This window comes from Mus pahari, chromosome 9 (assembly GCF_900095145.1).
Source record: "Mus pahari chromosome 9, PAHARI_EIJ_v1.1, whole genome shotgun sequence".
Classification (NCBI taxonomy): domain Eukaryota; kingdom Metazoa; phylum Chordata; class Mammalia; order Rodentia; family Muridae; genus Mus; species Mus pahari.
This window is the reverse complement of record NC_034598.1, coordinates 68,159,395-68,174,402: the sequence shown is the minus strand read 5'-3', so window position 1 is coordinate 68,174,402 and position 15,008 is coordinate 68,159,395. Positions and strand designations below refer to the sequence as shown.

Genomic DNA, 15,008 nt, shown 5'->3' with positions numbered 1-15,008 from the left:
AGAAAGAGAGAGAGAGAGAGAAAGAGAAGGTACATCATTGGATTATGTTCTGTTCAGTCCAAGATAAAAAAGAGATTTATACTACTGTCACCCAGATATAAAAAAATTCAACAGTGCTACTCAATGGTCCAATGTAGTGAATTCGTTACATCTTTGGAAAATAAAATGAGGACAGGGCAGAATTTAAATCAGCTCTTCCATCCACTGGCTTTTTTCATGGTAAGGTTTTATGGGAAGTTTCGGCATGTGGTAGTTCATGGAGTTATGTTCTAAAATCAGCTCCCTATGGCTGTAAATAAACACATCAAGACTACCACTGATTTACTGTAGTGTTATCGCAGAAAGGGGGCTGGGAAAAACCACTTAATACCTCTATTTTTTTTTTTTTTTTGAGGACATGGAGATTGAACCTAGGTCTTATGCATAGCAGACCAGTACTTTGTCACCAAGCTGCATGCTACAAAGCTTCGTACCTAATCTCCTTTTCCTAGTTTGTATTTTTTTTTTTAAAGGGTAGGGAACTGGTTGAGCTGAGGATATGGCTCGGTGGCTAGAGTGCTTGCTGAGTTCACATAGGCTTTGAGTTTGGATCTCTATAATGCATAAAAGCCAGGACTAGTAGCATACTCATGCAACCCCAGCACTGGATTGTTGAAAAATAGATCCCAGAATGTGGTAGTCAGACAGTACAGCCAAAATCACAAGTTCTGCAGTTCAAAGAAACACCCTGTTTTAAAAACTCAGGTAGACAGTAACAGAGAAGTACACATATTGGTCTCTGGCCTCTGCATGCAGGTAAATACACGCACAATGCGTCACACATGTATATGCTCAAAGGACTAGAGACACAGAGAGACAGAGGGCTGGTCACGTTAGAGCCTCTAGGCTTTTTTATAAATGTTCATCCGTCCCAGAACTTTAAACTAAAATCTTAGAATGGAAAAATGTGAAGCCTTTTTTCCTAAACTCACTTTCACACTCCGGAAAATAAAAACATATAAAGTATTAAAGATTATTAGATACTGAAAGAACAGATTCATCACCTTAGGAATTACAAATATTAGAATCTCTGTTTCATGAAATTTTTATTTTAAAAAATCTATTTTATTAAAGACAAGTAAACATTCCTCCCAGTTATTTCAAGGATTGAACACTACAAGTTGCACTAGTTCTGATGTCTAGGGAATGGACAACACAACCAAGATATGTTCTTCACATAACTGAGTACCACTTTAGAGGAGTGTAGGCAGCCTCTCTTCATGGGGTGCTTACCGTCTGCACAGTAGCATCCATCAAGGCAGTGAAGATTGCTCCCAAGACATTGCTTCTCAAATGTGCAGCTTGGTGGGCAACAACTGATACAATCCCGGTGGACGAAGCTGTCATCACATTTATCAGCTGCAATGGCCAGACAGTGGGCTATGAGTCAGTTTTATCATCTTTCTTTCAAAACTGAGTGTTCAGGAAATGTGTAAATTTACAAATATGTGAACAATTTTTTTTTTTAAAAAAAATCTTGTAATATGTTAGTTTTGAGAAGCTTGGTAAACTGAATTCTGAATTCTAGGACAAAATTGATTTTGTTTTTCTTTCTTTCTTTTCTTTTCTTTCTTTTATTTTATTTTATTTTATTTTTTTTGGTAAAATATATGGCTTGAAAATGCAAACATACTGCATGCTGGAAAGTCATCCCTCCAGTCTTGAATGGGGAAGCCAGCATGGGAACAGGCTCTGGCATACTCTGTGGCTGCTCGACAGTAAGTTTCATCATCATCAGTTCTAGAAAGAAAGAAGAAGAAAAAGCAGAGCGCGGTCACATGGGAATCTAGACAGAATTCTGCCTTCTGCCTTAGAGCCACTGAGTCTTAAAAGCGATGGGGGTTAGGAGAATACACTGATATTAGCTGACATCAGAATGTGTGTCTTCCATGGCATCCCCCACAGGAGACAAGAATTTTCAAAACACACATACAAGAGATCCTAGATAAGAATGCCTACTTAAATTTAGTATAATGTAATTTAGTACAACACCTTTATCACAGTCTCTCCATAGTCTTATTACTTTCTCTATGGGTCAAGTAAAAACTATAATGAAAAATAGTTGTATTTAAATTTTTAAAAAAATGTATGTATTTTTATTTCCTTACCAAATATCCTAGACCTTTTAGAATTTAATAATAGTTAAATTCAGATAAAAATTTAAATGATGTTAAAACATAAATTTATATTTTACAAAAATATCAAGCATGAACTTTTCTTCCAAATACCTCATACTGAATTTCCCAATAGTCTGTGGTCCTCCTAAGGATTACAGTGGCTGTTCTTGCCATAACAGTACAAAATATTTTTGAGAGACTTGGTAAATGACATTCAACTTAAGATTTAAAAGGAGATTTCCAAGCTCTTTCACTGAAGCTAGACAGTCTTACAACATTGCCACGAGTAAATTATCTCTAATTATTTTTCTTGTAATCGCTTTAGAAGCTCTCTAAACAATCATTTCTTGTGGGATCTGCCAGTTCCCAGAGCAGATTAACAAGGCACTTTCCAAATAAACAGGTTTATAACAAGGTTGCTAGCTTAGTTTTCAACCCAATCCATACTCAAAATTGGATAGTTAAGCATCTGAAAAGATAATGACCTCAAGAATGTTTCATTTTGTGACTCTTAACATTTGAGTCTGTTAGAAAAGCCACCGTCTCAAGTTGCCCTTATTCTGTGCTACTGTAATTGGAACCAACTAGCTTATCTGGTCCGATTAACAGAGCTTTAGATGGCAAAGGAGAAACCCATCCTCATAAACTTCAGGAGCTCAGAAAATTCTAAGAGTACAAACAGAAAAGGCTTTCTGAAAAAAAGAAGTGTATGTCAAAAACTTTTGAGTTTCTGGGAGCCGTTTACCTTAAATTGTGCGTGTGTTTCCTACAATTAATATTGATTTTGAAAGTGATTTGGGGCTTGCCAAGTGATGCAACAAATATTTAAAATGTCTGTCATTTCCTGAGTGTCTACGTTACTCCTGGAACAGTGCTAGGCACATAGTCTTATGACACCCTGATGAAAAGTATCGTGATCAAGCAAACGATAAACGATTATCCTTACCCACTGAGAGAAAATGAACTTATCTTCCACTTGGATGTTATCTCTAATGAGGAAAAACAAACATTAAATAATAGTTGTTTCTAACTCAATTGACACTGACATGCCAAAAATTAAATATAATTTCTTTGCTGCCAAGTTATTATAGGAAAACCCAGGAAGGTATCATTACAAATATTGTACTGTTCTCATCCAAACACTACCTCTTGTATAAAGCCTTGCATGTAGTCTGTGATCTATCTTTGCGTTTCCATCACAAGCTGTAACAAATTAGTGTGCCGTCACTGGAAAACTGCTTCAGTACCCCAGTAGAATTTAGATTTTCAGGGTAAAGACTATGTGGACATGGTTTCTGCTTCCAAGGGTGTTACTTTGCTTAGCTGGTCAGTACAAAGATGGGTGTCAAGTCACATATACAGCAGAGGACTGCCTGGTCTGGCCTCAGTGAGAGAAGATGCACCTAACCCTGGAGAGAGACTTGAGGCCCCAGGGAGTGGGGATGGCTGGTGGGGTGGGGGTGGGGAGGACAGCCTCTTGGAGACAGGGGTGGTGGGGAGAAAGGAGATATGGAATAGGGAGCAGTCAGAGGATGGACTGGGAGGGAGATAAAAATTGGACTGTAAAAAAAAAAAAGATTGAAGAAAAAAATGGGTGTCAAGTCAATTTCAATGTCATAATGTAAGCAAGAAATGAATGTGTTTTCAAACAGTTCACCTTTTCATTGAACAGGATCCTTCTGAATCACTTCCATAACAGTGCAAAAGAAAAGAATCATTCATCTGTTACTTAAGAAGAGAAGGACAGAAAGATGGTAGGAAGACGTGCCCTGAAATGCTAGAAGTAGAAGCTTATTCTGTGTGCGTGCTACTTCCATGTTAGCAATCACCTCTAAATTCAAACACGATACCCCTCTTCTCATGTGGCTTGCCTGTCCTCCTGCCTCTAACCCTGTCTTTCCACCTCAAACACATGTCTTCAGGGTCAGCTAATTTAAACCACTACACGGTAACTCTCTATCTCATTGCACGGATCCATTTGTCCTGGAGAAGGGAAAAAAACCAGAGTTTAAAAAAAAAAATGTTAATTTTTCATTGAATGTTTATATGATGTAGATATATGGGAGAACTGGGTTAATCTCCAGTTTCTCTTTCTCTTTAGAATGTTGCATGTTTTCTAGATGTGTGGATACTCAGGAAAAGACATTGCTAGTCTTCTATGCCTCTGAGTGTGACCATGTTTCTACATTCTGGTCCAACAGGCTTAGAATGTGTGCTATAGGGATGTATATCAATCTTCCAGGTTAAAAAAAATGCTAGCCCTTTGTTTCATTTCTCCATTTCTGACAGCCTACATGAAGACATAAGAGTGAGGAGCCAGGTTCGGTCTTGAAACTGAGAATAATGCAAGGACATCCATGTATCAACAAAACTGCAGAGTCACTGTGAAGCTTTGAGAGCTGAGCCATGATGTTAATCCCAAGAGCAATTACTGGCTTGAACTTTTAAATGAGAGAAATATAAACACTCCATTTAGTTTTATCCACTGTTACTTTGGCTATTGAAGGAGCCAAATTAATAAATAGAGAATGACTTTCCTGAACCTACCAAAAGATACTTTATCTCAGCCTACAAAAAGAAGTGGGTGCTTGAGATGAGTATGACAAAGTCCCTTAGGGAAGTTCCCAAACAATGGGCGCAAGCCACCGTGGAAAGAGAATACCTTCATAATTCCATATAAATGGGGGAATCAATGCCTACCTTTGTGGATCTTGAAAAGGAAAGAGCCAGTTTGGGTAAAAACAACAAAGACAAAGCAAATAGTGCTTACTTTTTAAAAAGAGAGAGAAGAATGTTTCAAAAAATGCATGTTGGGGAAGAGAAGCTGTTTGAGATCTTTGACTCATATAGGAACCACTAGAATTGGAAACTGTCTACATAAGTCAAGGCATGATTGCACTCAACCCAAAGCCAAGCCACAAAGCCAATCATCTTGCTTTAATGTTCAGAAAACATCAGTACATTCAATATACTTTTATAATCATATTGATCTAAAGAAGAGTATTGATCTAAAAAAGGAATTGAGCTAAAGAAAAGTATTTACAGGCAACGGTTTCAGTACCATTTCTACTTTTTTTTAAAATTACCTTTGATAAAAGTAGAGAACACAAAAAGCTACCAAAACTACAACTGGTTTTATTTGACCAAAAATTATTCAGCTATCCTACAAAAATATTCCAGCATACTATTTTTATTTCTTGGCATTCAATAAATATTAAAATGTACAAAAATCCCTGAAGTACCCTCAAATCTTCAAGATGACTAATCACATATACTTGATATCTAAAAAATAAGCAAAATTTAAAAAGGGTTCGACAATGGATAATTTTTCATAATTTCTATGATGGATAGTGTGATCAGTTTGTTGCCTAGACAACTTTCTATTCCAGATGTTGTTGACCTTGGTTAGCATAGAGCAATCTGTGGCCATGGATAGAAAAACATTAAACATTTATTTCTAGTCATCTCCAGTTGAAATTGAGCATTTTCTTCAATTGTGCATAAAGGCTTAAAGACACAATGTTATTTACAATGTTATATTATTAGCAACATGTGATTTTTGACAGCAACATATCTTATTTTTTTCATGTGCTCTCATTTCTCATTTTAATTGGAGAATTACAAATTATTGTTTGCACTTTTCATGGTGTCAAATTTCAGCAGTCATTAAATACTAAATACATTTTCTTTTTTAGTAATCACTCCATTCATTTACATCTCAAATGATATCCCACTTCCCAGTTACCCCTCCACCAACCCCCATCCCCCATCCCACATCCACCCTCCACCCTCCCCTTTGCCTGTATAAGAGTAATCCCCCACCCACCCACCCTCTCCTGCCCCACCGCTCCAGCATCCTCCTATTCTGGGGAATCAACCCACCCCCACCTGGGACCAAGGGCTTCCCCATTGATGCCAGGCAATGGCATTCTCTGATACAAGTCTATGAGAAGTTGGTTTCTTTAACTCTTTAGGTGACTATTCCACTACTTTCCTTTATAATATTGCTCTGTTTTGAGGATTTTAAATATTAGTGCACACAAGTTTCTACAGACATCTCTAGAATCTAAAAAAGGGCCAATAGAACAAAATATGTAAAAGCTATGAGATTTGGCATCTTTTATGTAGAACGGTTAACTACCTTTAGACCTGTTGGACAGTCAGCTTCTCCCGACTACTTGTTAGTCCAGTGTGGGCTTTACATTTAGCACTCTGTGGCAAGCTGCTGAGATGGTTGTATTATAGAGTATATCTATATAGTTGGTGGGGGATTTATTGCAAATACTAATTGTTTCACTTACTTGCACAGGTCATTAACACAGCTGGCAATGTACAAGTATGGATCAATATATTCGTGGCAGCTCAGAAAGGGGAACTGTAACAATATCTGGCATTTGAAGAAGATTGCCTGTGCAAAAGACAGATGCCAATTATCATCAGAAACATCACTGGCACAGGAGTCTGTTCATTCCACTTGATATTAATCTACTTGCTGAACTCTCTGTTCTCATCAGAAAAGGGCAGATCATTTACACTTATAAAAATGCAATGAACAATTTCCAAGCTATGTGTTTTCTAGATGAATGACTGTAATGATAAATCCCATTATATCCCCTACTCCCGAAATTAATGTGAAGTCATTCCCTATTGCAATTAAATACTGTGAATTCAATAATTTAATTGTCCTGGATTGGCACTAAAATGTTTAATGCTGAATATGCAAAAACAGATTAGCATTAAGCCCAACATGTTCAGTCTTTTGTTTTTGTTTTTGTTTTTTATACTGAACTTACCTCAAATGCTGGCATTCCACTGGAACATGGATTTGGAAAGTCTGAGGGAGTGGGTACACATTTAGTATCATCCGGAGTTAGCACCAGCCAGCTATTTGCAAACATAGCAATGTCTTCTGTGTAGTCCTCTATTGCATTTAGACATAAATAGAGTTGAGTTGTATTAGTACCATTTTCTCAAATCTTAATAAAAATTCTTCCGATTAGGTAAGATGTCTTAGCCAGTGTTTACCACACAAGCACGGGAACCTGAGTTTGATCAGCAGAACCCATGTAAACATGCCTGACCAGACAGTGTACACTTAGAATTCTAATGCTGAAGTTGCCAAGAAAAACGAATCCTCAGGGCTCACTGGCCATACTTGATGAGTTCCAGGACAGTGAGAGACTCAGTTTCAAGAGAGGTAGATAGTATTCCTGAGAAGAAACCCTGAGGTTGTTCTCTGATCTCCCCAAATGCACATTTGTGTATACATACACACGTGCATGAACGCACACTCAAATGAGCACACACACAAAGACACATGCACACATTTTTTAAAGTTCTCTTCCATAGTGAGAGTAAACAATGACAACAAAAAATGTATTGAAACCATAAAAAACATTTTAGAAGACACACGTAGAGGTGATGTGAGACCAGAGAAGAAGCCAACAAAAATAAATCTAAGAAGTGAATCTGTTTCGTCTGAATAGTATGAACAGCAAATTGAAACATGGTTCAAAGGGACCCCAGTATTAGGGAGCCTAACTGATCCGAGACTAATTAAGGAGAAGTATTTAAGTGTTTATATATGATCCAACAGAGAGTTAGTGAACAGCCTGTAATGGATCGGGTTTAAGTTGCTTCATCACCTGGCCTTTAAATAAGTTCAAGACAAGATATGGAAATGAATCCTGCTCCAGATTCAGATAAGGCTGGATCTCAAATCTCAAAGACAGAAGGATTTCAGATTGGAGCTTTGAATTTTCTGCCACCCAGACTTGATGGTGGTGACAACTGTGCTGATTAATCCGAATCTCAAGTGAAATGCTTCCCTGTTCTCCTTGAGCACATTTATGTAGGGAGGTAGTATGAGTGGGCTACTAGCAAATGCTGCTTACACTCATTGTTTACAGGAGTGCTTTGCTCCTTACTAACATTCCAAACTTCCCTAGAGTCTTGGAGAGTGGGCAGGGTAGGCACCAGCCATGCCCACCCCATAATTCCCAACTCTTCCTCCTGATCTAGTTCTTGCACAAACTTCTCCAGCCATCTTGGCTCTGGGAATTGCTCATTCCCAACTCAGGGCCCGTGTCTCTATGGGCCTCCTGATCCTTCAAAACCACTCTTCTAAGATCTTCAGCAGGAAGGTCTCAAATCCACAGCTCTCCCTGGTTACAAGTAAGTTCAAGGTCAGTCTGTGTAATTTGGCAAGACTCTAACTCAGAAGAAAAAGAAGGCTGGGATGTAGCTCAGTGATAGAGACCTTCCCTAGTATGTACATGCCCCCAGGTTCAATTCCTAGTATTTTAAAACTAAACAGGTTTTTTTAAACCATATTGTATTACAATTATGTTTTAAAATCAATTCATAAAATTTGTAATATGATAATATTCACTCAGTATTAGATTACATTAAATTTAAAAAATAAACATGTTTTAAAGAAGCACTGTTCAGTTGGTCAATTTGCTCTCTTCATTTTGGACTCCTTTAATGTGACTAATATATATGTGACTATAATTTCCAGATTATTGCCGACATTGGCTATTCTATTTTCTTATCTCGTTTCCCACTTTCTATCAAAGCTGTTATTTCTCACAAAAATCATGTTTTAATTTGTCTCTTTATTTATCTCACCCTCTATTATAATAAATGAGAGACTGACTTTACTGTTTTAGCCCTGTACCTTTGTTTAATATCAAACATGTGCCCTATGCTCAAACTTACCAAATAAATGAATGGAAAGTATAGATGAATGATCAATATTTATTAAATTATATTCTTGATCTTACAAGAATATCTGTCCTCCTTTGTGATCTCTAAAATTGTTGGCTATGTTACACACCAAACAAGACCTGTTCTAAAATACTTATTTAAAGGTGAAAAAAAACCTGATGTTTTCCTTAAGTAGAGATATAGCCATATCTCACTTCAAAGACACATGTCATATTTGAAATGAATAACACTGTCTTTTAAATCTAAAGAACAAAAATGTTTCCAAAAGTCCAACTCATTTTAACAGAACAGCCTAGGCGATGACTTGGGCCAGTTTCTCAACTTGTGGGTCACGACTACTTTGTAGTTCCATATCACATATTTACATTACAATTCATAACAGTGGCAAAATAACAGCTCTGAAGTGCAGCAAAAGGAATTTTATGGTTGGGGGTCACCACAATGAGAGGAACTAACCTTATTAAAGGGTGACAGGATTAGGGAGATGGAGAACCACTGCACTAGAGTTTACATTAGCTTTTGATTCAAGTCCTACTACATTATATTAGTAAAAGAGTCACGTGTGTCATTTATTGTAAGACTTTTAATCCATATCTATTAGTTCAGAAGCCCTTAAACCTAAATTACAATGTTTCCTATGGGAGATGCTGTGAGGAGAATTATGCCTTGAGCATGCATATTGGGATGCAGTCGTGAAGAATTGCTATTGGTTATCAAGTTGGGGGGAAATGGGAGTAAAGCAGGACCTTTGTGTTGGTGGGAAGCGAGACTAAGACATGAGCTAGGAACATGGAGTCCTTATCTAGACACCAAATTGAGTTCCTCCTCCTGGCACAGAAATTCTGAGAAGTCTCATTGCTTTGCGAAGTTATCTTTGAAGGATAAGAAGGGACACAAGGAGAAATAGTTTTAATTACTTTTGAGAAGCCGCATAATCAATAGGATGCCATCAGACTATCCAACACTAGAGCCAATCGGCAGAGCCTGTGCTGAGCTTTAAGCAAACACCAGACTTTAGAGTCAAAGACGTCAAGCTTGCCTGTGGAAATCATCCTGCATTTTTGCAATACGGGAAGAAATAGAAGAGCAGGCTCTTTTCATGTCCTTACAACTTGCTTTAAATGATTTTGTCTTGTGCTATCTGCCAGGCTGTGAAGGAGCCAATTGCCTTTTCTTGGGCTTCTGCAACAGACATCCAAGAGTCCACTTCTCCCATGAAAGCGCTTCCCTAATTCAGTTTGACTTCATCGTTCTTCCCAATTGCTCTTCACCTCATAGACTTTTGCCTGCTCCCTTCACGGACTTCACTGCCTGGAATCATTCCCTGTTCCAGAAATCCTGAGTGGACTGATTGTCCCTGCACACGGGTGCCTGCTCCATCGTCCTGACTCTAACAAGAGTGGATGCCGTTTTCCACCCTTGCTCCACACGAGGTTCTCTAACAGTCCCGGCAGAATTCATTCAAAGCAATCTTGTCTAACTCCCACATTAAGAACTGGACTGAGGATTATGTTCTTGTTTTGTTTTTTATGAAATTAAATCAAAAATAGGACTTTTTTTTTTTTTTTAGGAAATTAAATCAAGAATAATCACTTGATTGATTTGGTGTTAGTTCCAAATACTCCTTCCTAACTAATGTAGTCTCAGGACTCCAAATTTGTAAGCCTCCTCATTTCCAATACCCAACAGAGGCAAGTACCATTTCATGATGCTGCTGATCACATTGATTTATATTGTGCTCACGGACTTCTGAGCACTTCCATTTACATTTTCTCATTAGATATTCACGCACTGGGAGGCACTGAGGGCCGTTTTCATTATTTCTATTCTATATACGAGAAAATTGACTCATTGGAGCCAGGCTCTCTAATCTAGCTCTTGGTAAACAAGTCCTGATGATAAATTATCCGTGGAGTGGGAATAAAACGTTTGTATTTTACTGAAGCCATCTTAAAAATATACAAAAATGTATTCCACTCCTGTGGGACACCTACAGACAATTGCAAGGTAAATAACATAAACTGAGTATTATCTATGTAATGGGCAATCTACATGTTTACAGGAAGTGTCTCACTTAATCCTTGACACTCTATGAAAATATATACTGTCACATCCTTACCATTAAAAAGTGTAATAAATAGCAAAGTAGATTTTCTCCCACATTTTGACTTGCAAAATGCATACTCAGGAATGCTCTTTTAACATCTATTAAAGTACAACATACAGACAACTATCATTAAGTTTGTAATACAGAACAATATTCTGTAACAAACCAGTTTAAAGGCAATTGTTAGCAATTGTGTCTGATTGTGCTTAAGTGTAATAACATCTAATCCAATTCTAATAGAATCAGCAGATAGCTGCATTATATTGGAAACTGTGACTTCACTATACAATTGAGGAAATACTAAACACTGTACAAGATGATATGAGGTTTAGCAACAATGTTGCTATGCACTCATAATCAACATTATAACAAACAATAAGCTACATTTTTACTATCAGTGATCACTCAATTAGTCCAAAATTCCTATATTCCTCTTTCCCAGCAACAGAAAGATTTGATAATGCAACTTCAGAAATATGTAAGAGTGGAATCATGGTCCCCGGCCAGGTTCACTGGTACTAAGAACAATGTTCTTTTCCTACATAACTTCATTATGTGGACATGAATCATAATAATGCCCTATGGTTCTCTTGCTCCTCAGTAGTCTCCAAAGAGAGGTGGACTTTTTAACTAGTGACTCCCTAAGATGGGTTTCATCCCATGGATTCTATAGGCAACCAGGAAATCATATAAAACATTTACCAGTTGCTTTGCCAGATGGGTAATCCTGATTTCATTCCATCATCTTTATAAAACTATTATTTGGCAGTTATTTCAATTCATTATTGTCAAGATTGGATACAAATATCTTTTCTCCTAAGGTAAGCAGGTTAGCCAAAAGGTTTAAATCACTAGACCATGAACTCCAACGATGGAGAATTGCTCATTTTGTTCATTGCCATTCCCAAGTCCCCTCAGCAGTATATGTAGTATCCATGAAATTCCTGTTACAAACTGAAAGCTCAGTTAACATGTGCTATATGAGCAAGCGCTACATCTTTTTTTTTTTTTTTTTTTTTTTTTTTTTTTTTTTTTTTTTGTATGACAGGGTTTCTCTGTGTAGCCCCTGGCTGTCCTGGAACTCACTTTGTAGACCAGGCTGGCCTCGAACTCAGAAATCTGCCTGCCTCTGCCTCCCAAGTACTGGGATTAAACGCGTGCGCCGTCATGCCCGGCTTAAGTGCTACATTTTAACTTAGCAAATGTTGGCATGTAACCAGAAAATGTTTTCCTCCTTGACCTCAACTTAAAATCACTTAACTGGGCAAATGGCAGCCAAGGATTTTCCATCATCAATCAAGTGTTCTGGCTACTATCTGCTGTTGGTCGAAGAAAACCAACTCTAAAAGGCCCGCTCCTTTCTCATGTTCTAGCTCCTTACCTTGCAGGATCACAAAGTCGTCTGACTGAATGCCATTATAATTTGCACACAAGCCACATGATTTCCCTCTGTGCTCCTCAGAGAGTTTGAGGTAAATTCCCGATATTCCATCCCAAGCCAAAGAAAATCCAAAGGTCGTCTTCACCAGAATGTAGTCAGCCAGCTTCTCAAAGTGCACCTGCCCGACTGTCTGAGGCAGAGATAAACTAGAACACAGAGCAATGGGATGCAAGAACTATGACCAAGTCAAAGTTACATGGGGCAGGTTCTCAAGATCATTGCACAGAATGAATAAGCTATGCAGTGAGAACCTCAAAAGTTTCATTCTATAGCAAATCTCAATATTCATGGCAAGTTTAATATATTTAAGCAAGAAGCTACAGAAAGTTCCACTGATGTAGAGTTAATATTAACAACTTACTAGTTGTTTCAAAAGCCAGAAAAACATACAGCCATGAAAATTATACATGACCTTTTCAGTGTAGAAACTAGCTCTACATATTTGGAATAGTGAAGGTTAAAGAATACTTTTCATTTGAAAGAGTTAAAGATAACCTAAAAATTCTGCTCAATAATTCCGAAGTACAGAAAGCAATAGCCAAAATATGTGATGCCCTTGGGTTCTGGTTTGATTTCATTTTATTTCCAACCAAAAAGGAACTAACAAAATGAACAGCAAAAGCATAGTGAGCCACAAAGACAACAAGAGAGTACTGTGCCCCTTCCATTTATAAACGGGGCAGGAAAGAGCAGGTTCAAATCACCAAATAAACTTGAGAAGCTCACTTTTATTTATTAGGGTAGTCATATCAAAATAAAATTATAAACCATGGTGTAAAATAGGTGGTTATAATAGGTATGCTCATGTCTATCATATATAACATATTATACATATATATATAATATATAAAATATCTATAACCATGCAAAAAGCATTGTCAAATAATAGAGTCACCCTTCTGGAACTGGAATTCCTTGGAGAAATACTTTCTTATTATTGAAACCAATTATGCCTTCCATTTAACAAATCATTAGCTTGCTTGAAAATTTTTCTGAAGAAAATCCATTTTGTAAGACATGATCATTGTGAGTTAACATTACCTAAAAGCCCAAATGAAAATTTATCAAAACATGTAAATTCAGCTCTAGGAAATGCATGCTGAACTACATTATCTTTCTGTTCAGATGTTCAGCTTCCTTTTATAAGAAAATAATCAAGTATACTCTATCTTTGTCTGTCTCTGAGTCTGTCTCTGTCTCTGCCTCTCTGTCCCTCTCTGTGTCTGTCCTCTGTCTGGTTTGTGTGTGTGTGTGTCTGTCTGTCTGTCTGTCTGTCTGTCTGTCCGCTTCTGTCTCTCTGTATCTCTTTCTCTCTATCTCTCTCTCTCTCTCTCTCTCTCTCTCTCTCTCTCTCTCTCTCTCTCTCTCTCTGTATACAAGTGTTTATGCATGTTTGTGTGTGTATGTTACTCTTGGCAGGCATATACTTCTGTCCTCTCCATCTTTGTTAAAGTCCTTACTTAAATCTGCACTAACAACTAAAACTTTAAAACTTTGTTTAAATAAAATATCAGAAAATGATAAGGAAACAATAAGCCCAGAAATCTGGGCCCCCTGGTACATGTCTGCTTCCCCAAAACTCAGAGGGCTTAGGCAAAAGGACTCCTGTGAGTGAGTTCTTAGCCAGCCTGGTCTTTATCGCAAGTACCAGGCCAGAAGATATGTGTGGCAAGACTTTGCATCAAAAAAAGAAAAGGCACTGAAAAATAAATATCCCCAAAGGGGGGTGAGGGCTGCTCCTGGTTGCAGGACTGACATGACACTCCCTGAGACTTTATTCAAAGCCCTTCTTAGGATGATGCTCATATCCTGGGCTGACTCAAGATGAAGGCAAAACATCAGCATCAGTGTCCTGCATCCAACAGAACCTCGTGGCTCACACCCCCAGCAGTGAGCTCTGAATGATGGATAGAACTGTTCCATCTCACTGTTTACTTTTCCTGGCACAGCTCGGCTAGGAAATGTTTAAAACTGGGTGTCTCTGTAATTATTTAGATTGGAAAGGAAATTATTCCCCATGATTCCTGATTATAACTGTGCAAAAATCTCTTGTCTAACATAAACATACCCTTCCCTAAAACTCTCAGGTCATGTCGTTGGCAGGCAGGAAGCCACAGTGGCTACACTGATCTATCAACAAGGACAGCCATTTACTGGCAGAGTCTTTGTCAGGGCTTTCAATGGAAACTCTCAAGTAACACCCAAGCCTCATTCTCGCAGACTTGGAAGGACTTCCAGAATCCTTTGCAAAAGAAAATTAAGTCAATTTTTGTAAGCTGTGCTATAAAGGAAAAGAGAAAATATTGAAGAGGTTTAAAGGAATTAGACTTGAACTACATAAAGATAGCTCTCGATGGCACACTCTGGAGAACACCACACTCCTGTGTGCAGCTCTGAAGACCCTCCTGCATCACACACACTAGGATGTGAACCTGCATCACACACACTAGGATGTGAACCTGCATCACACACACTAGGATGTGAACCTGCATCACACACACTAGGATGTGAACCTGCATCATACACACTAGGATGTGAACCTGCATCATACACACTAGGATGTGAACCTGCATCA

At 38.0% G+C, this 15,008-nt stretch overlaps 1 protein-coding gene across 1 annotated transcript in view; it reads right to left on the bottom strand.

Annotated features, from left to right (window-relative positions):
* The window catches only part of Otogl (otogelin like), a 140,098-nt gene that overhangs the window by 108,855 nt on the left and 16,235 nt on the right, over positions 1 to 15,008 (bottom strand). Inside the window, exons 7-11 of the mRNA XM_021204277.1 lie at positions 12,374 to 12,608; positions 6,950 to 7,077; positions 6,458 to 6,564; positions 1,673 to 1,779; positions 1,273 to 1,398 (exon numbers count right to left, since the gene is read on the bottom strand). Of these exons, the coding sequence (XP_021059936.1) occupies positions 1,273 to 1,398; positions 1,673 to 1,779; positions 6,458 to 6,564; positions 6,950 to 7,077; positions 12,374 to 12,608 (703 nt within the window). The remainder of the gene's footprint in view (positions 1 to 1,272; positions 1,399 to 1,672; positions 1,780 to 6,457; positions 6,565 to 6,949; positions 7,078 to 12,373; positions 12,609 to 15,008) is intronic.